The 21,330-nt window shown below is 38.2% G+C and overlaps 1 protein-coding gene and 1 long non-coding RNA gene across 2 annotated transcripts in view; one reads left to right on the top strand and one right to left on the bottom strand.

The window, feature by feature from the left end:
* Nucleotides 1-17,585, top strand: part of CARS1 (cysteinyl-tRNA synthetase 1) — a 31,231-nt gene extending 13,646 nt beyond the window's left edge. The window contains exons 14-22 of the mRNA XM_042884495.1: nt 634-731; nt 2,052-2,241; nt 2,748-2,816; nt 5,775-5,856; nt 12,817-12,897; nt 13,261-13,328; nt 14,125-14,184; nt 15,450-15,533; nt 16,550-17,585. Of these exons, the coding sequence (XP_042740429.1) occupies nt 634-731; nt 2,052-2,241; nt 2,748-2,816; nt 5,775-5,856; nt 12,817-12,897; nt 13,261-13,328; nt 14,125-14,184; nt 15,450-15,533; nt 16,550-16,684 (867 nt within the window). The 3' untranslated portion in view covers nt 16,685-17,585. The remainder of the gene's footprint in view (nt 1-633; nt 732-2,051; nt 2,242-2,747; nt 2,817-5,774; nt 5,857-12,816; nt 12,898-13,260; nt 13,329-14,124; nt 14,185-15,449; nt 15,534-16,549) is intronic.
* On the bottom strand, nt 13,391-21,330 carry LOC122187204. Its single transcript, XR_006181257.1, has 3 exons — nt 20,447-21,330; nt 15,889-19,225; nt 13,391-15,612 (listed from the first exon to the last, which is right to left on the bottom strand). It is a non-coding gene; the product is annotated as an uncharacterized LOC122187204 (long non-coding RNA).

The raw sequence follows: 21,330 nt of genomic DNA, 5'->3' as shown, positions 1-21,330 counted from the left end.
CTTCTGGCTTTGTGCCTGGTAGCTGTAATGTGAGTGGCTGGGCACAGTTCTGTTCCCTGTGTAGTTTGGAGCAGTGATTTAAGCGTGCATTACCTACAAGGAGGCTGTCTAGTGTTCTGTTGTTTTTGGTCTCCAGGAGATTGATTTTGGTCTTCAGGTGAAGATGTTCTGCTTTTAATATATGAAATATTTGGCTTGGATCACAAAATAAATGAAAATGACTTTTCTCTAAACTGAATGCCTGTGTGGGAGGAAAAAAAAAGAACAACCCACCTTGCTATAAAGCAAGGTTTCTATTTTGGTTTCCATTCCTAGCTACACAAAGAAATCTGCCATAAAAATTGTTGTTTTTTAATTGTTTTCTGAATGGTATTGTATTTAAGCAGCTTAACTGCTTAATATTGTGTATTGTGTTGTATCATGCAGCAGCAGAGCAACAACTGCTCTGACTATGATTTACAGTTACTTGAAAATTGTGGGTTTCCCTGTTGTGACAGATGCTCAGTAAATCCAGGCCAAAATAGTGTTGAAACTATAAGCTTTATAAGGCTAAGTAAGAAATAGTGCTTTTTTTCCTTCGTAAATATTGGTTCTTTATAGTTTAAACAGGATTTCAAATATGTTCTTCTATAGGAGTTCTTTTTAAATGTGAAGGATATTCTTCGAGCTCCCACTGATGTGACAGGCCAGTTTCAGAAATGGGAAAATCAGGAAGCAGAGCTTAACAAAAAGTGAGTTGAGCATTCTTACTTCTTCTTTGAATAACTTTATGTAGCTGCATGTTTAATTTCTTTTTTCATTGCATGACTTCTGTATTTGGCAGCTTTATGAAGAATAGATGAAATTGTTAACTTCAGTTTCGTTTATGTGAAGTACACAGGCATTGCTCATTGTCCTGTTTGTGTAGGGAAATGGAACTACTTTGTTAGATGTCATTTCCTTCAATACATGAAAAGTTGTCTTCCTATTTGAGAAGTGACTGATAATTTTGAATGCAGTATTTACAATCATAGAAATAACATTTTACTTGTTTCAGAGTGCAGTGACTAAAATGAGACTTTTAGACAAACAGAATTGAAATGACTTGACTAACAGCACGCAAAAGCCAGGGTGCCAGTATTTGAAAATGTGCTATTGAATGGAAAGAGGGAGTGATATGAATATTGCAGTCTTTCACTTATATTCTTATATTATACTTATATTATACACAAACTATCCTTATTGCTTATAATGCTAACAAGTTCTCATGTGACTTTTTTATGTATGAAGTCTAAATACAAACTCCTTTCATTGCAGTACTAAAATTTATCATAGTTTAGTTCACTGTAGTGAGGAGAGGTGTTGAGTCCAAGTACAGGTGGTTCTGTTTAGTAGTGTCCTTGAAAATTCGTTCTTCAACTTGGAGGAAAATTAACTGAGAGGTCAGAAGGAAAGGACAAAGAAATAGGATAACAGTATATATTGTATGGATATTTTTTGTCTCCTTTATCCACCACCACTTGTTTTTTTTCTCAGAAAAAAATGTTGTATGAAACAGTAGTATTCCTTGCCTGATGAAACAGTACTTTATATACCATATTACTTACTATATATATTTATAGCCATGATAAATGTCTGCAGTAATTTATTTCTTGTAGTTGCTTCATAACAGCTTTGTAACACTTGTCTTTGTAGAGTGTTAGCTTTTAAATTGGTGTTCCATATTAGAACACTGCTGAACAGAATCCTAAGCTGCTATGTACGGATAGGAGATCAATACCAGGTGCTAAATAGGCAATATGTACTGCTTTCAGTACCTGATATTAAAAGGTCAGTTTCTAAAGATGCACTTGATGTAATTTATTTGGTTAGTTGTTGCCAATTAGATTATTCTACCTGCCTTTGTCTATAGTAGCAAAACAGCTGCACTGTGATGATGCCTTTCTCTCGCTCATGCTACAAACGTGAATTCTGACCACATTTAGGTCCTCTTCCATCCTTTAACAGAAGTTCTTCAGAGTAGCTTGCGGATACTTTTGGCATAAATATAAAAAAAGTGTTTTTCTTCTTAGTTTTTATGACAGGAAGGCAGCGATTCATGAAGCACTCTGTGACAATGTTGACACTCGCTCTGTCTTAGAAGAAATGCGTTCGTTAGTCAGTCAGTCCAACTCCTATATTGCTGCAAAGAAATCTGCCAGACAAATGCCAAACAGACTTCTTTTAGAAAACATCAGTTGCTATCTCACTCAAATGCTAAAGGTATGGTATAGCAAGAGGTAAAGTTGCTACTGTGCTGTGCAATTTTAACTGCTGTATTTTTCAAACATGTAGGGATCTGTACAGTTTTCATTTGTCTTGCAGGAAACTAGAGATCTGCCACACTCATCTCAATCAATCCTAAACTGTAGTGCATGCTGCAGCAGGAAAAATTTGGAGTCCTTTATATTGTTACATTTTCTGCTAATGTTGTGGTGCAGGGTCCTTAACGTATGCATGCAAACTTAGACAGTAGAAGAAAAAATGAAGTCAGAATGTCAAATCTGTCAGCTTTAAACATAAATCTGAAGGCCAGTGCTTTATATGCGCGATCAATTAAAAAGCAAACCAAGATATACTGTTAATAAAGCAGTAAAATGTGGGTTAAATGAACTAGGTGGCTTCAAAACACTAGTATGTGTGACTTTGCTCAGTCTTCACGTATCTGTGACTTGATGCATACAGTTTCTTCTTTTTTTTTTTCCTTTCTTTGTTTTCCCCTCAATCAGATTTTTGGTGCCGTAGAAAGCGATGACGCAATTGGTTTTCCTGTTGGAGGAAATAGTCAAAACATAAATGTAAGTGAAAGAACAAAGTACAGTACACAAAATTACCGCGTTCTTTTGAAAGTCTAAATTGGTTACAGTGATTACACTACTGATTTTAGCTGAGTTACTTCAGATGCAAATATTACAAGCAAAAAAATATAATTAATTGGCATAGGAAGTAGGATTTTCCATTTATGAGACTTGCTTTTTTAATAGGTTTGTTTGACTTAATGACAGACAAATTGTACAGCAACCAGAGGAAGAATTATCTTGTCTTCTGAATGATGAATCTGTTTGAGAAACCACATTAGCTGCAGACAGCACATGATATAGCATAAAGACTCATTACAAGGATTTGTGTATTAAGTAGTTTCAAAAATACAATTATACTGATTAAAGTTCCTTGTGGTACACCAAAAACCAGCCTGGAGGCAGCTGGAGTTTCATCCTCATTTCAATCTCTTTTTCTGATCTCATTTGTAGCCACAGTATTTATCTGGCTTTTGAAGGCTGTTTTTCTTTAGTCACCCAGCAGTACCACTAGGATACAGAATTTTCCTAGAAATATGTGGGAGATGCTGATGAAAGTGCTGACGGGCCCTGTAATAACAGTCATGTTTCCCAGGACGGGCAGGAGAAATAACTCCATCTGGAAGGGTATCAACTTTGTTTGCTCTCCTTATGATAAAATTTTGACGTGAAAAATAGGTTTGGCTCAGCATCTGATACAGAGTAGCTCGTCTCATGCCATCTTACATTCAAAGTAGTGACGTGATGTTCTTCTGTTCCTCCTTGGAAGGACTGATTAAAACATTTGTGATAGGGCAAATACAAAACTAAACAAAAACATAAACAGAAAAAAGCTTTAATTTGCCAGGGGAAGAGAAAAGCTTGCTTGTTGGTTGGTAATTATCATAATTATCAACTGATTATTGCCTGTACAAATAGTTACATTGCTGTGTTGTGGAAATCTCCAATTGTGATATGAAATGGATTATAAGGAAGACAGTCAGCATCAGTAGTGAATTTTAGTTTAGTTAAAAATTACTTTGAATTTTAAAAGAAAAGCAACACCAGCTTTTTAGGGAAAATGAAAATTAAACCTGTATTTGACACTCCATTTAGGCAGTGTTTGTAACAAAACAAGCTTTAGGGAAAGGATTGGCAACAGCTGGAAAAGCTGTGCTTTTTACTCTGTAGTAGTAATGTTGTCAATGTTAGTAGTAGAGTCAAAAGAATCTGGTATGGAAAGGAGATTTCATCATCTGTTAGTAAACTACATACACATATATATTTTAGTTCTTGATTTATTTTTTTTTTAATGCAATCAGTTCAAAGAAAACCAGCAGCCAGGTACCCCAAGCAGGTAATTTTGCTTTTGTATTTGTCTCCGAGGACACTTCAGGTTTTAAGAATTATAGTACAAAGAAGTATAATATGAAAAATGTTTTGGCTCTTTCATTAAATGTTATGCCTTCGTTCAGTCTGCCATGCAGATAGTTACTTTTCTTAGTAAAAATTACCAGGTGAGCATTCAAAGTTGGAAAGCTTCTCATTAAAATAGAAAGTGGTGGATCAGACCTGTTGTCTCTTTGTCCAAATTAAAGATGAAGGAATCAATGGATCTGAAAATCGTTATCTCAAAAAAAAAAAGCACAATCTTCTTCAAAAGCTCTGTGTAAACAACTGGCATGATTACCAAGGTTCAGTAATTTGTTTGAAAGGGGAAGAGATCTGAAGTCAGAAAAGCTCAGGTTACGTAGTCTCATTTTCCAAATGACTTAAGCACTGCTTTTAGGTTAGTTATTCTGGAAATAATAATCTTTAATCCTTAGATTTCTTATATGTATAATAAAGTAATAACAGTGCATGCTTTCCTGATGCCAACTTATTTGCATGTCAGGGTAATTTTAGTGTAGAGAGGGTAGCAGAGATGTGGCTATAGCTCCAGAAGCTTTTCTTTCCACCACACTTCTCAGGCTCTGGTTGTGAATATGACCATATAACATTCACATTTATAAAACATTTTATATAAAGTGTTAAATGAGCCCCTCTGCTCCTATAAAATATGGGTGCTTTTAGAGTAGAACAGCCTCTGTGGATTGCTAATTACACAGAAATTTCTCACAGAGATTTAACAGTGGGAGAAACTCTTGGAAACTATAGAGGAAAGAAAACTTTGCCTTTACTTTATTTTCTATCTCCCCTACCATTCGAAGTAATCCAGCTTTTATTATAAGGAGTCCCGTAGGTGCCCAGCTTTTCATCTTGGGATTCCAGAAATGCAATGGCAGACAGCACTGACATGTGGTTGGTTTTGTAATTGTTTGTTGTGTTCGCAAGCTGCTTGCCATTGCTATTTTATCCCCACTGACCGCAGGATTCTCAGCATAACCTCCTGATCTTTCATGAACAGCGTTTATTTACACCTGAAATAATTCAACAGTAATCTCTCCCCACACTTTTTGTGGGAGAGGGTGGAGTACAGGCAATGCACAGTATTGGAAGCAAATAGAGGTAGGATATGCTACCATTTGAGGGACAGATCTGTGTTCTAAATGCAAATAAGTCTTAGCATCATCTTCAACTGGCATTAATTGTGGCAAGCAGTTTGACCTAAGACAGCACAGAACATGAATGGACATACATCTGGGTGTAGCTCTACAGCATGTTTTTGGCAGCTGTTTTTATCTCTTACAACACGTAGTTAGCTGGACTTTTAACAAAACTCTGTGGAACTGTTGTATCAGTAACTGCAAGGAGAAGAAAAAGGAATGGGGGGAGAAATTCATTTTATCATCACAAAAGAAAAATTGTCAGCTAATGCAAATTATTGTCCCTCCTTTGACATCAGTAGAGCAGTGACCTTTTTTACGGGTATAGAGCTGCCTCGAGGGTCAATTTCCATCCAAGAGCATGTAAATATGAGCTAGTCAAGAACTCATTTGAAGTTATTATTGGTTAATTGTAGAAATAATTATCCTACAGATTGAATCGACTGTGATGCCATACCTACAAGTTCTTTCTGAGTTTAGAGAAGGAGTGCGACAAATTGCCAGAGAGAAAAAAGGTGAGAATTTACTTTTTCCTATATTATTGCATCTGAGACTCAAAGGATGCAAGAATCAAAATGGGCAGGGCAAGGAGGATCCATCTGCTATGGTTGCTTTGCTTGGAGAATAAAATAAAGCATCTTTAAATCAGAGTTGCTTTGAATATTTACATCTCTGTTACCTGTCTCTTTAATTTGGGAATCCCTTCCAGGCTGCTAGGCTTGCTTTGTTTTAATTTTTATAGAATCTAAAAGGTTAGGATTGAAGAGGAGTAGCTGTTGTTTCTCTACATAAGAGTGCTCCCTGCTTTCTAGGTTTGAAGGTGGCCATCACCTGCCCCAGGGAGACTGTATTCTCTAAAAGTGCAGATTGCTGCACAGTAATACGGTCTGTGTTTAAATAGCTTGAGTGTTCCTTATTTGCTTATTTGCTAGCACAGTTGGTGATTCAGTGCTCTCCTGCAAATTCTTCTAGAAGTTTCCTAAAAGTTGTTTTGGACTTTCCCCTCAAGCTTTTGTAAGTTTGTGTGTATATCCTCAGTCTAAAATGTGACTTTGAGCTTTTACTATTTAACATAAACATGAATTTTATGTATTTTTTCTTTGCTCCCTGTTAGTTGAGCTAAGTTGACCTTCCCTCAGTAGCAGTAAGGTCTAAATATCATGGGGCTGTTTGTAGATCATTTTTAGAAAGTACTTAGTGCAAGGCTGCTTACTGGCACTTGAGTTTCTTACTTGGAAGGTATTGATTTATTTATTTTTGTTTGCCTGAAATAAATTGGTAAGAACAGAGCTGGATCTAACTGCTGTCTGGTTGGGATGCAGAACATGGTACAACTTTGCAGTTTGCACAGAGGAGCTCCTTTCGTTAAACTCTCTGATTATATAGAAGTTGGTTGGCCTGCACTGAAATACTTCTGGTTTGTTTCCCTGTGCCAATTAAATTCTTGCTTGTATGAATTGTTAATTACTGTAAAAGTTGTTCTGAGTAACGGCTGGGGATATCACCTCTATGTGGCTGTAAGTGAAAGGAGTTTTCCCTGCACAGACACGTGCTGGCAGAATGTTGTTAAACATGAATTAACGTGTTCAGTGTTGCCCTAAGTGCTCTTGGAGGATGTTTCATCTTTAAAAGCTGCAGAGTAAAACAAATGTCCTTGTCTGCGTGTTTATGGCTTTTAAAAATACATCTGTGTCTGTGAAACATTTCACAGTGTGCACATTTGTGAGACGATGTCTATCAGCAACAATCAAAATGTGTATACTTTATGCTGTCATCCAGAATGCCTAACATTCAAACATAATAATAAAATAAATTATGTTATGAGTGTATTGGTATTTAAAATGGAGACCTTCAGTGATGATTTGCACTTGAATTTTGGCTTAATTTGTGAATATATTTAGCCGTGTTACTAGACAGAAGAAGGAAAATACTATGTTAAAATTGTAAGGAAGGGAAATGCAGAGAACTTTTGCAAAAGACATCAATGATTGGTTGTTCAGAGCACCACTCGCTATCTTGTGCTCCCTGAGATTTTTCTTGCCCAGCTGCACACACCCCTACATACTTGTCTCCGCAGTGGATCTGTGCTCTAGTGCAGCCTCTGATGCTAGGAAAGATTTCCTATTAATAATGAATCATTATTCTGCTGCTCAGGCAGGAATAAATCTCTAGCTGTTGGTTGCTTACCCCATGACATCTGCTTAAGTGGTCTTAAAGATATGTGACTAATCTCTGCCTGCTTCTTCATTTCCTACCATGGATGTTTGTGCCATCTTGTTTTAAGGTGCTTCTAGGACGCAGTGCAAAACCCTCTGCCCTCTCCCTAATGTATCACACGTCTCTGGAACTGCAGCCAGATTTGTTCATTGAAACTCTGCCTCTCTATAGCTTTTGTTGCAGGTTTTAACATCTAGTATTCTGCGTATGCGTTTTTCAAACTCCTTTTTCTCCTTTCTCACAACAGCACATCATCTGTTACTCATCCAAAAGTCATAGGCTTAACACTGATGAAACCCACGGAGACAGGTCAGGGAAATGGTCACGTGCTCAAGGAGTGCTTAGCTGTGGGTGTGTTTGTAGGCACCCACTGCTTTCCTCATCACTGTCCTTAGTGCATACAGCAGCCTGTGACTTGGTGCAGCCCTCGAACACCCTCACCCAGTCCTTTAGCTATCTTTGCCCTGGAGTCCTTAGCTATTCTTTGCCCTGCACGCAAAGAACAGGCACACCTCTTCCTTAAGAAGCATGGTGCTGACTCCACTGGATAAAAAAGCGTTGATGGAAGTTTTATTAACAGTGCATGTTTCGTGCATGCGTTTCTCATTAATCTTTTCTTTGATAGATTTCTTCTTTCTTTCAATTATTCATGGTTTTAGATACGCAAATATTGTAACTGAGCATACATTTATTGAGTTAGCAGTAGAGGTATCTGATATGTTCTCGATATGACACACGTAATTTCTTTGGCAAGGTCAAAGTTACCTCACTGGCTAACATCAGAAAGTGTTAATCTCATTGTTTATTTTAAAGGCTTCTGTAGAGTGACATCAAATACGAACGTGGTTCGCTGTGTGTGACTGCTCCTGATAAGGAAAACTAATGACTCAGTTCATGGCAGACTAAACAGCTCCTATAAAATGCAATATTTTCCCCCCCACAGAGTCGCTCTGCTGATTTCCCCAGCAAAGAATGCTGCCCTGCAATGGGGGTAGCAGGGCAGCTGTTCTGTGATATTGGAATAGGTGGTGCTCAGTCCAATGTTCAGCTATCTGAGACTTAGAACTACGCAAGAGATAAAGGCAAAGGCCAGGAGATTCTACTGAAATATGCAGTGTGAAAATCCAGTGAGTGGGTTGTAGCTTTTAGTGGGTGGTAGTTCTTACTGCAGGAATGAACCCTTGCTATTTCTTCAACCGTCTCAGTGTTGCTTGAAGGGAGAACACTTAACTATAATCTATCTGCTTAATTTGTAACTTTCTTCTTGAATACAAGAGTGTGTATCATAAAACAGAACTGAATGGGATTCCCAACAGCAACTTCAGTTCCTTCTAACTATGTTGCTGCTTCTCAGCTGATACAATGAATAAATGTTGCACTTAACCTATATTTTCCTCAGAAGACTTGACTTTTTAGTAGCAACTACTTCAGCTAGATCTTCAGTTCTTCACAATTATTAAAGGCCCTTTAATAACTTGAAAAGAAGAGAAAAGAAGAGAAAAGAGTTAATCGTAGTGTCCTGGTCTCCATCCAGAAGCCTGAATTGAAGCTCTCTGTTCTGCTGCAACTGGTTTGCTTAAAAAAAAAAACCAAAAAAAAAAACAACACCAAACCAGGTCAAAACAGGTGATAAGAGGAAACATGAGAGGAAATAGCTATCTGCAGAACCAGAGGATGTTTGGATTACAGTCGCCTTAATGACTACGTGGATAGTTATCAAAACAATAAAATAATTGTCTTTCGGAGTCGCTGTTAGATGTAGCCGAGGTTACATTCATTTGTGAGTTTTTTTAGAAGAGGTTTCCTAGCCCTTCTTACCGGAAATCCTGCAGTAACCATTGACATGTTGTGTGTCCTCTGTGTCTTACACCCATCCATTATAACCTGGAAGAACTGTGGCATCATTCCTGAATTGGCTTGGATTTTCTTTCTCCTCCCTTTCTTGCCTGTCTTCGTCACGTTACTTATAAATCAGTTCCTTTCTCAGTGCCTTTGGTCACTGTTTACTGATAAGTGCAGCTGTGACATGAGACAGTCTTTAGGGGGTAGAGATTTTTGTTTATCCAGATCAGGAGGGTTATTTCTACAAAGTGTTTGAGCAAGTAAGCAGGTAAGGAGCTGAGCCTCATGTAGTCCTTTTTACTGTCATTAGCCCAACTTCTGCAGTTTTGCATGCACCTTATCTGCAAGCCAAAACTCTTAACATGGTCAGTCTTACCTGCAAAGTTGCCCTTTGCAGTAGTAACTAAACTCCTTAGGAACAGATTTTAGAGGTACTTACTGTACATCTGATTGAGTGACTGGTTTTCTTATGGCAGAGTTAAAGTGAACAAACTGAGTTATCTTTATTTTGATTCTTTGAAGTCCATCACAGTAGTTTCCCTGTGAAGTCAGCATATTTATTCATCCTTAATGAAAACAGGCTTTTACAACAAAGGATAGCTGCCTTCCTTTTATTTCTCAGCTTTGTATTTGTTTCCTTCATCATATGTGTCATGTGACTGAGATTTATGGCAAACTTTGCAGGGTTTATTTGTTGCATACCCAGGGGATCCTGCTGTCTAATTGGTGATTTGAGAGGCTTTTATGTAATAAACATATTAAACAGCAGGATAAGATAAACAGCTTCATTTGCTTGGTATTTATGTTGGCCTTCTGTTGCAGAAACAGCTTTCTGTTTCCTGCATTTTGTTTTTCTAATTCATATGTGTATATTATTGATTCATTTCTACATGCTGTACATTAATCATAAGTCAACTTCTTATCATAAACATTACCAAAGAATGATGGAATGGCTTGAGTTGGAAGACACCTTAAAGACCATCTAGTTCCACCTCTCCTGCTGTGGGTGGAATTGCCACCCACTAGATCAGGCTGACCCGGGCTCCATCCAACTCAGCCTTGAACACCTCCAGGGGTGAGGTGTCCACAGCTTCTCTGAGCAGCCTGTGCCAGTGCCTCACCACACTCTGATTGAAAAATTTTGCTGACATTTAATCTAAGTCTCCCCTCTTTTAGTTGAAAACTTTTTCCTTCTTGTCTCTGCTTTATAAAACCTTGTAAAAAGTTGGTATCCCTCCTCTTCTCCTCTGCGTGGCTGTTCTCAATAAGTTCTTCCTGCAGTATTGTATACATACCTAGGGTTGCTGTGACTCAAGTACAACTCCCTGCACCTGGCCTTGTTGAACCTCATTAGGTTCACCTGGGTCCACTTTTCAAGCCTGTTCAGGTCCCTCTGAACAGCGTCCCTTCCTTCTGTTGTATCAACTGCAGCACTCAGCTTAGTGTCATCACCAAACTTGCTCGAGGTAGTCACTCACACTGTCTAGGTTGTTGATAAAGATGTTGAAGGGCATCAGTCCCAAGACAGGCCCCTGGGGGACACAGCTTATGATTGGCCTCCGCTTGAAAGTAGAGCTGCTGAGACCATCCAACCAATTAATTTATCCATTGAATAGTCTGCTCTTCATATCTGTATCTCTTCAATTTAGAGATAAGGATTTGGTGTGAGATCACTTGCAAGGCCTCGCAGAAGTCCAGGTAGATAACATCAGTTGCCCTTTGTCCACTGATGCTGTCGCTGTGTGATGGGTTGGTCAATCTGCTCTTGGTGAGGCCGTGCTGGCTGTCTTGGATGACATTCTTGTCCTGCACGTGCCTTCATACAACTTCCAGGAGGAGCTGCTGTGTGTTCTTCCCAGGCACAGAAGTGAGGCTCACTGGCCTGTAGTTCGCTGGGACTTCGTTTCTGCCTTTTTTAAAAATAGGAGTGATGTTTCCCTTTTCCAAATCATTGAGAACTTTCCTGACAGCCACAACTTTTCAAGCATGTTGGAGAGTGACTTGGCAGTCACATCAGCCAGTTCCTTCAGGACCCTGGAATGCTCATCATTGGACCCCATAGACTTCTATATGTTACTTCTGTACATTCAGCCTCACAAAGCAATCTTGGACGCGCTCTGTTCTTGCAGCAGAAGGGACTCCTCTGCCCAAACCCCGCCTAAAAGTTTGGGTATGTGAGGGACATGGGAAGCCTGACTGCCTGTAAAGACCAAGGCAAAGAACTTGTTGAGTGTCTCAGCCTTCCCCATGTCTACTGAAGCCAGTTCTCCCTTCCCATCAGACAGTACACACTCTCCTTGGCCTTTCTCTTCTTGCCGAAGTACCTGCAGAACCCCGTGGTATTTTTCACATTCTTCATTAAGTTTAGTTCTGTCTGCATCTTGGCTTCCCCGATCCCATCCTTGCACATCTGGATGGCATCTCTATATCTTCCCAGACCACCCATCCCTGCTTCCATTGACTGTATGGATGAATCCCTTTTTTTTTTTTCTTTTTCTTCCTTTTCCCTCAGTTTGATCACCAGGTCCTTGCTCAACAATGTTGGTTTTCTGCCTCCTCTGCTTGAGTTCTTGTGCTAGGGAACAGAGAGCTTTGTGAAAGGTGTTCTCAAAGAGCTGCCAACTCTACTCCACTACTTTATCTCTGAAGACAGCTTTCCTGTCTTGTGAAGTGAGGAAACACATTATGTTGATGAGTTTGAATAAGGAAAATAAGGAGAAAACTCGTTTGAAAAGGAAATACGGTTGTGATGAATGTTGTGGAAGTAAGGTTCTGTCTTCTAACACAAGGCAGAAGGGGCATTTGGTGAAATGTGGAACATGAAAATGGTGTTTCTTAACCCAAAAATTGACATAAAAGATAAGAAATCAGAACTCAATAGAATTTAATGAGTATGCTATACGTTTCATGTGGGTATTAAAAATAACTGGAGTTATAACACAGTCTAAGTATTTTGCATGGATTGTTAAACATACACTGCAAAGAATGTGCAGCGTCGGGTTGCAGAATTAATGAACTGCAGGTCCACTCCAGTTCAGAAATTTCCATATTCCTCCTTATATGAATCTATTCTATTCCAAAAGTGCAACTTTTTTTCATCCTAAAAGTGGTGAGACGGAATTAACAGCACAGATGTATAAATTCATTTTTAAAATTTTTTTATGGTGCTGAACTGAAAATCTCATGACAATTTTCAGGACTAATAGGGGTATCTTGGAAGGAATTTATGAATTCAGAGTCTTTGCAGAAACGTGCTTTCTGTAGCTAAAAGAAGAGAGAAATTACTTAAAAACACTCCTTGCTTTAAAACAAAAGGCCCTTCTCTGGCCTAATTGCAGTTAAATAAGTATGTATGAGGATAGATGTGCACTTCCACCAAATCATACTTCAGCAAAAGTGTTTTTCATACTCCACAGTAACTGAAGTGCTGCAGTTGAGCGATGCTCTTCGAGATGACATCCTTCCTGAACTTGGCGTTCGATTTGAAGATCATGAAGGTACCCCATGTAGTGTCTTGCAGCTTTGTAATAGCTGCTCTTACTTTGTTGTTTTCTGAAGATGTGGGGAAACAAGCTGTCAGTACTAGCATAGAATAATCCAGCATACTCAAGTACTGCAAACGGGTAGCTTAACGGATTTCTAATGTGTAGATATATTGTATGAATGCATTTTAGAATATACATAGAATAAAAATGTCCAGCACAATGTTGTTTCTATAGTATCTAATTGCTTAGTCATTTTTAAGTAGTCATTCAGTTGTAATTGCATTCAGCTTGAAAAAAAAGTTATTGCAGGGTAAATACTTTTATTTTTGACTATTCAAGCATTGGAAAATCATTTATCTGTTTTTGCTTCTTCAGGACTTCCAACCGTGGTTAAACTAGTGGATAAAGACACATTACTGAGAGAAAGAGAAGAAAAGAAAAAGGTTATTATTTAAAGCATTCTGTATCTTTTTTACATTTAAAGTAATATATAAACTATGCGTACCTTTACATTTCCTGATAATTTGTAAGCCTAGTGACATAGAAAATTATATACTAAAATGGATACTGAAATCATAGTTCAAGAATCAAGAAAAGGATTCTTAAAACAGCAGCTGCTAGAGAATTCTGCATGGATGTATCTAAATTTTGGTTTTTGTTTGTTTATAAATCTTAGTATAATTAAGGGATGTTGAATGTTGCATTCCTGCTGTCTTATCTCTCTGAAATAATCATTTCAATGAGAAACTGATTCTGACTTCTTTCATCTGTACAATTGAAGGTGACGTGTTCAATTGAACCAGACTGTATTTATTTGCTACATGGAAACAAAATGCACTGAGTAAATTTTAATTGATACAGCAGTTTGATGCAAGAACTTAAAATATCAAGGAAATGTGGTCTTTTAAAAGTCATTTGCAAAATGGTTTTCCCTGTGAAATGGCAGGACTGTTTATTTTGCAGGTTTTTTAGGTATTTTTTCATAAGCATGCACTTCACATGCAAAATGCATTCTGAACAGTTAAAACCAGTTCAGCTGAGATTAAAAACAAATGAAATCAAAGTCCTACAGTGAGAAGCACCAGACAATCCTAATTACAAGGCACAGTGGTTTTGCTGTAGGTTATGCTGCCAGATCTGTCTGTAATTAGATATCCAGGGGAGCTAGCTGGCTCAGATTTTATAGAAATCAACCAAATGAAGCAGTTACCTTTTACTCATTAACACTGCCTTTCACAGATTGAAGAAGAGAAAAAAAGGAAGAAAGAAGAAGCAGCCAGAAAAAAACAAGAGCAGGAAGTAAGTGTTCAGATTAAAAGAATCTGGTTCTGAAGAAGACTTCTAACAGCAGTAGTTACATGCAAGAAAGACTGTATTAGAACATAGGCTTTCTGCCCAGCCTTAACTGGGCCTCCATTTCTTTACTTTTCTATGTTTTCCTGCTCAAAATTAATATGGCTTGCAATTTATATTTGAATATTCATCTCCTTGATGGCTCCTTTGATAGAGCAGCCATCTTTGAAAACAAGAGTGAAGACTGCAGAAATTTCTCAGACCTTATAGCACGTATTTCAGTCTGTAGACAGTATTACTTCCTTAATTACCAAAGCAGTACCTTACGTTTCTGTTAGAGAATGTTTTGCTTATGCTTTTTCCCTTTCCATTGTCACTGGCATATATGAAAACAGGCATTTTTTCAAGTGTCTCCCTGCTGTCTGTGCCTGAACTGTGTCTGAGATGTAGCATTTTGTAAAAGCACATTTAATACTGATAGCTCTGAAGTTTTAGAATTCAGGTGAGGAGTTCAGCATAGGTGAACTTGTAAGAGGAAAAGATTGTTTGCTGTACTGATGACAGTACAGGAAAAACATTTCTGGTTAAAAGAGGAAGTAAACTTTTAAAGAGCACCACTGTCAGAAAAAAATAAGAATCAAATAGCATTTATTGACCACAAATTCCAAGCAGCTCATTTCATTCTTTTGGAAAATTGATTCCCTTGCATTGGTGTAAATTAGTTGGAAAAATTTCTGAGATGTGTTAATTCACAAATAATAGAAGTTGCTTTTATTTTCAGTGCAATTACTTGCATCCTGATCCTGCTGTGACCTGCTTAGAAACATCTTCTTGCCAGCAGGAAACTGTTGATAAAGGTTCCCTTTGCAGGAGATCCTTGCTAAACATTCTTTACAAATAGCAATATTTATTTTATGTTTACACTTAAAACACTAAGGAACCAAATAAGCAGAAAACAGATGTTGTTTTTAGAGCATGTTTAGAGTTGTTTCAGGTTCCTGCAATACAACCATTTTACAAAGCAGTTCTCTGCAAATGTAAGATATCAACTTATCTTTATTTTCCTGGACAAACACAGCTAAGATTTATTGAGTTGTTCTTCACTGAAAGTTGCTTTTCTCGTAATGAACAATTGTGAATTAAATGTTCTTTGATTTGCAAATTATGATCTACTCTTCCATTTGCACGTGTTCAGGAATGGCTTTTTTAAAAGATAGGTTGTCAGTAATTATTTATGATGCTAATGCAGTTAATCATGCTTTGTATTACAGGCAGCAAAACTGGCAAAAATGAAGATTCCACCCCATGAAATGTTTAAATCGGAACATGACAAATATTCCAAGTTTGATGAAAATGTAAGAAACTTATCTTTAAACACGGAGTGGTTTTCCTTCCCCCTCCACACATATTTGATTATATGTCTACAAAGCTGATCTTGTTCCAAAACCGCAAGGGCAGCGTTATTAATGTAGGAGAGGGAGGGAAGGGGAGAAAAAGAAAGCAATGTATTAATTGTCTTGCACATACTTTGCACTGTGGAGCAATACTGTCAAACTGTTAATCATCTCATGGGTTTTTTCATTGCACGTGGGTCCCCTTTGGCCCTTCCATTACAAAGCAACACTCTGCAGATCGGTGCCTAGGAACATGCATTAGTTTACAGATCTCTCACCTTGTTTCGAGGCAAGGACTACACTGGTACAAACTCACCATCCATCCCAACTGATGGAAACAGACACTATTCTGCTCCCCTCCTCCATCCTGTGATAAGGAGCTGTACTGGTAACTTGGCTCTGGTTGCTCCTGTGAGAATAAAAGCCATTATTTGGAAAACAAAGCACTGTTTCTTCAGTGTTTGATCCTATTTCTGCCTGTCCTTTTCACCCATTCAAACTCAGGCCCTCGGGATAAGTAAGAATAAAGAATGAAAGCACAGGAAAATATGCACATAAGCCTGGCAGAAGATTTGTAAAAACTGAATGCATTTTCTCCATCAAGTACAAAAAACTCTAAGGACTTTTGCTTTAAGCCTTGGGATTGATATGCTAGTATCATTAAAAGTGGTCTTTTAACCATCTGTTTATAGATTAGCTATTATTCTCTTAACTATAAACATCTAGAAATTAGTTTATGCTTCCCTTACTTAGTAGAGACCAGAAAACAAACATCATCCTCTGTCCCTTCATTAACTTGAAAGGGAACATACACAAGTAGACTAAATTAACCAAAATGCACCTCATTCTGACAGTTTGTCATTAATTGACATTATCCTCCTACGCCAGACAAAAAGAGAACAGAATTCTCTAAGGAACAAAAGCAGTCCAAAATTTATCCAAAATATTCTTTTTTTTTTTTTTTTTTAATATTTTAGGGATTTCCCACGCATGATACAGAAGGCAAAGAACTCAGCAAAGGACAAATTAAGAAGCTAAAGAAACTTTATGAGACCCAAGAAAAACTATACAAGGAATATCTACAAATGGTGCAGAATGGAAGTGCAAATTGACAACAACGGGACTTTGTTTTAGAAGGCAGGAGTTGGATCACCATTGAAGAAGTGAGCATATACTGATGCTCGTATTTCTGTTTACACTTTCTATTATGTGCAAAGTAAACATCCTGTTTATGAGGACTAGCAATGTCATCTGGAAAGCCAATAAATATCCATTCATTAAAAAAAAAACAGAAAAATCCTCTAAGAAGTTTCCTCACAACAGTAGCAACAGGTTAAACAGATGCCAGCCCTGTTTGAGAAGGTGCTGCTCAGTCAGCAAATCCACATGGGGATTCTTGCTTATTATGGGTGTCCAGAGTTTGGTTAATTTGTCCTGCAAACCTATCTCTAATACCCACTTGTAGCTTATGTTCTCAAATATGTCACAGTCAGCAAAACTTACTACTAAATGGAAGCTGAGCAATTTGTCCCACGCTAAGAAAGTATTTTCCAGATGATTTTAGTGAGTTTACATAAGCAGGAAAAACTGGGTAGTTTCCACTATGATACTTCAGCTGCTGTTATTAAAAACCTTCATAATAGATAGGTATACCCAGAACACTTTGCACAGTAGAAGCTAACAGTCTCTTTGTTGCAAAAGGGAACAGATCATCATCTTTGTTTAACCTGCAATTGCAGACAAGTGGGTAAGTACAAGGCAAATATACCTGCATTGGACACAGCACTAGGCTATGTCCCTTTTCTCAATTAAAAGTTATAAATATACTTGCTTTATCTTAATATATACCTTCTGAGATATCAAGATGAGCATATTTGGACTAACAAAAAGGCCTAATAGTTTTGTTGGTTTTTTTTCTGGTTTATCTGTATTTGCCTTTGAAAACATACCTAATGTTGAATTCAGTAAAGCACAGGAATCTTGTACACAGAAAATAAAATCTGTTATAAAGTACAAGTGGTATGTGACCATTGTTTAGTGGGGAAAAAAACAAACACAGCTTATCTTTATTTAATAGCCATCTCCTTAAAATATGGTTCACAGATGTTCTCCTTTAGCGTGATGTTACTAAGTTAATTAAAAAAACATTTTGCATTCAGTATTCTGCTAATTCCAAATTAATTGTATAAATGCATGGTTAAAGTGGTCATTTAAAAGGCCAGCCAGAGCCACAAGGGCAATTTCTCCATTCTTTCATTCTGTGAACAAAAGAGGATCAGTTGAATTTTACACCATTTTAAACCCTTCGATATTTTCAGGCCCTTTCTTGTCAAGCTCCGCTGTATTTTTGTAAGGTAAGATCTGGTTTGTGCACTACCTTGTCTTCCTCCCTGTGCCTGTGCACTGAGGATATCCATAAAGAGATGGATTGTGCCTGGGCTTGCAGGCACAAGATGCTGCTGTTTGGCTGTACAGGTTTCTCTGATTTCAAGCTCCTTATGGCCCTAGACAGATTCCAGGGCTACTTCTGTAAACTAGAGTAGGAGCGTTAACCCTGAATCATCTCAAACCACAGTGAACACTTTGCTGCCTTCCTGAATGCAGGAAATGTTGCTACTCAGTGTGAAATGGTAGCAGTAATTTGCTTACAGAGATTCCTTTCTGGTGATTGGAGTTAGCACTTGCTCATCAGAAGCACAATCAAAGCTACCTAGCACATGACCACAGAGGAAATTAATTAATCCATTGCTGCCATGGACTCTAACTCTCTTAAGATGTCTCTATTACCATCCCAGCCTCCACCCTCACTGTTTTTTTCTCCACCTGCTGTGTTCATAGTAGGATCTTATCCAATTCCATGATTCATCTACTACATCAATGTAGAAGAATTCATTTTAAATGCTGTTTTTCCTTCACAGTTGCTTCACTTTGTTTCTGGGTCACCTCCTTGCACTTAGGAGTACTTAGGAGTACCTCAGACTTAGTATTTTCTGAAAATTCTGTTTTCTTTCTTCCCACACACACGCAGTGCTTCCTTCCTGGATTTTTTTAATCCACAGTTACTCATGTCCCCACAGCTCAAATAAGGGTCTCTGCTGCATTTATTGCCTCATTAAGATTTTACTCTGACTGTAACAGTATTTAGCTTATGTGTTTCTTGTGTTTTGTTTGATTTTTGATTGTTGTCTTAAAGATTCTTTCCAGTCCCCTCAGTTTATCTGAAATATCAGTGCTGCTGAAGTCATCCATATTTTCTGGCACAGTAGAAACAGCATTCCTGTCTTGGAATCATCTCTGTACAAAATCAAGTCTCTTAAAATCAATGGGATTCTTCTCACACATATTACAAGAATCAGAGACTTTGAAATCCTCTCCTCTTTGGGCTCACCTTCAGTTTCCTTCACCTTCAGTTTGCTTGTTCTTCCACATAGCTGCTTGCCCTCCCTGCTTTGTGTAGTACTTTGCCATCTAGTTCTTTTCAAAATTGCCTTTTTCTTTTCAGTAAAGCCCTCAAGATCTTCAAATACTCAAACTCTTCTTCCCATACACAAATCTTTGGTCCATTTAGGATTTTTTCTCTTTCTTCTATGTTTCAGCTGCCCTTGGAAAGTCAGCATTATCAGCAAGGAAAATATCTGCTTCATAGAGATTTTCTGTTTTTCAAGAAAAAAAAAATCACACAAATTGGCAACTTGTTCTGTAAAGAAGCTGCTAAAATATTTTATCTTACTACACAAACAGGAGATGACTTCATTCTCTCCAAAGAAAATGAGAGCTTTGCACAAATACAGAGTTCCTTTCTCCAAAAGCAGCAAGATAATAAACACAACGACCTTGGCTAGGAGTCAGAAAAACAGACTTAAGAATTTGCAACCAAAAAATCAAATTCCATATCAGTTACTTTATCTCTGCAGCCACAATATAGAGAAAAATAACAGCAAGCCGAAGGAAAGCTTGTTAGCAAACAAAGAATCCTCCAGGCTAAGATATGTGCCCATTAAGACAACCTTTTCAGCATAGGTGTGCAGATTGATCCACGCAATCGCTAAAACGCACAGCACAATTCCTTTTCCCTGGCAATCTATCAAGGTGTCACTTAAGCAAATTCCATTGCAGTTCCTTAGCGAGGGTGACTTGGCAACCAGGAGAATGCAACAGAATAGTCTGCATTCATTGTCCTGGTCACCTGTCTCAGCCAAGAAAAGGGAAAGGACAGATTCCATGGTATTTTGGTTTTTTATTTTAAAGCGTACATGTATGCCTACCCACACACTTGGTGAAGCAATACGGCATATTCTTTCCTAAGTGCTGGGAAAACAAAAATCCCAATAGCAAAGTTTTGGATTATTATTTTTTTTTTAAAAGCACTTTCTAGAACATACAGCTCATGTTGGTCTGCACAGTGTGGAGCTTTGTATTCCCTACACGTCAAAGAATTTATTCGGAGATGGCAAGGCAAGGTGGTGTTTTTAATTGCACTCTTGGCAAAAGGCCAAGCTTGGCAGCAGGAAATTTTGTTTCTGTCTTTTGCTCACAATATGCTTTTTGGCCTTTCTATCTTGAATATTTACATCAATGCCAAATGTGAATACTGCTGCACTAAGAGGAACAAGTTTTTCCATCACTCAGTTTGTTCAGATACTGGTGGAACAATTCATTGACTTTTCTATCTAGTTTGGTTACCAATGGTCTTACCAAGACTTTAACGAGTGCCTTAAGTGTAACTTAATTACATTTAAGTTTCTCTCTTTGATCTTTTTATCCTAATGTTTGTATTTGCTTTTCACTGCTCCAGGAAATCACCATGTGAATAAGGAAATCTCTGCTGCATGTATCCCTTCAGATTCTTTCCGTACATTTTAAGCTATACTTACACATCTCAGGGTGGCTTCAGACCAACTTCATTTCTTACTTTGATTGAGAAATTCCTACTACACAGATGCGGAGAGGAATTTTTACTCCTCTTGGTGATTTCACAGGGCAGTTTCTATGCAGGATCCCAGTACCACATGCATAGTACTCATCCCTTGAGACAAATTAATTAAGAAGCACATTAGCTATTATTAAGGCTTCACTTGACAGCGATCAAAGCTCTTCCTAAAAAAATGGTTGACAAACTTAGCCTTATCTCTCCAATTGGGTTGTGAATGTCACTAAGCAAAAGCAGTTTCCATTAATTCCCACCCAAGGGCAGGAGAGGCTGACATTGTAGTGCTCAGCATAGGTTCTCCAAGCTATCCTTATGCTAGACTGCATGTTAAATCAAGCCAGGGTGATTCAGCAAATATCTTTTTGCAGCTCTCTGCAGGGCAGGAGCACCTGACAGACAGCAAGATGACTCCACAGATTGTGCCTCACCCACAGTCTTCTTAGTGCCTACCACCAAGGCACAGCAGTCAGCACAAACCCCTGCTCACAGGAGATGGATGCTTTGCGGCCCTGATGGAAGGTGATGTACAAACACACGAAAGACTTCTAGCACTCCGGCCTGCTTCAAGGTTTAATTATCAGTCCCAAAGAGATCAAATTCATTTTTACCAAGACATACTAAACTTAATTATTACAAAGCACTCCGCGTTTTGATTCACCTAACTTCTAACTCCAAAATCTGATAACACGCAGAGAGGTTTTTACACCATGAGCCCATTACTAATACTTATAATGGAACTCTGCAACCGCAGCCCGAGGCGCTGAGAGGACGCGGGAGCGGCGCACCAGGCCCTCCTTCAAGAGCAGGACCCCGCGGAGGGCCTTTTCC

The sequence above is a fragment of the Lagopus leucura genome, unplaced genomic scaffold (assembly GCF_019238085.1).
Source record: "Lagopus leucura isolate 7727_CA_CO unplaced genomic scaffold, USGS_WTPT01 Super-Scaffold_100044, whole genome shotgun sequence".
In the NCBI taxonomy this organism is placed as follows: domain Eukaryota; kingdom Metazoa; phylum Chordata; class Aves; order Galliformes; family Phasianidae; genus Lagopus; species Lagopus leucura.
Note: the sequence above shows the minus strand (reverse complement) of the source record. Positions and strands in the feature narration are given on the sequence as shown.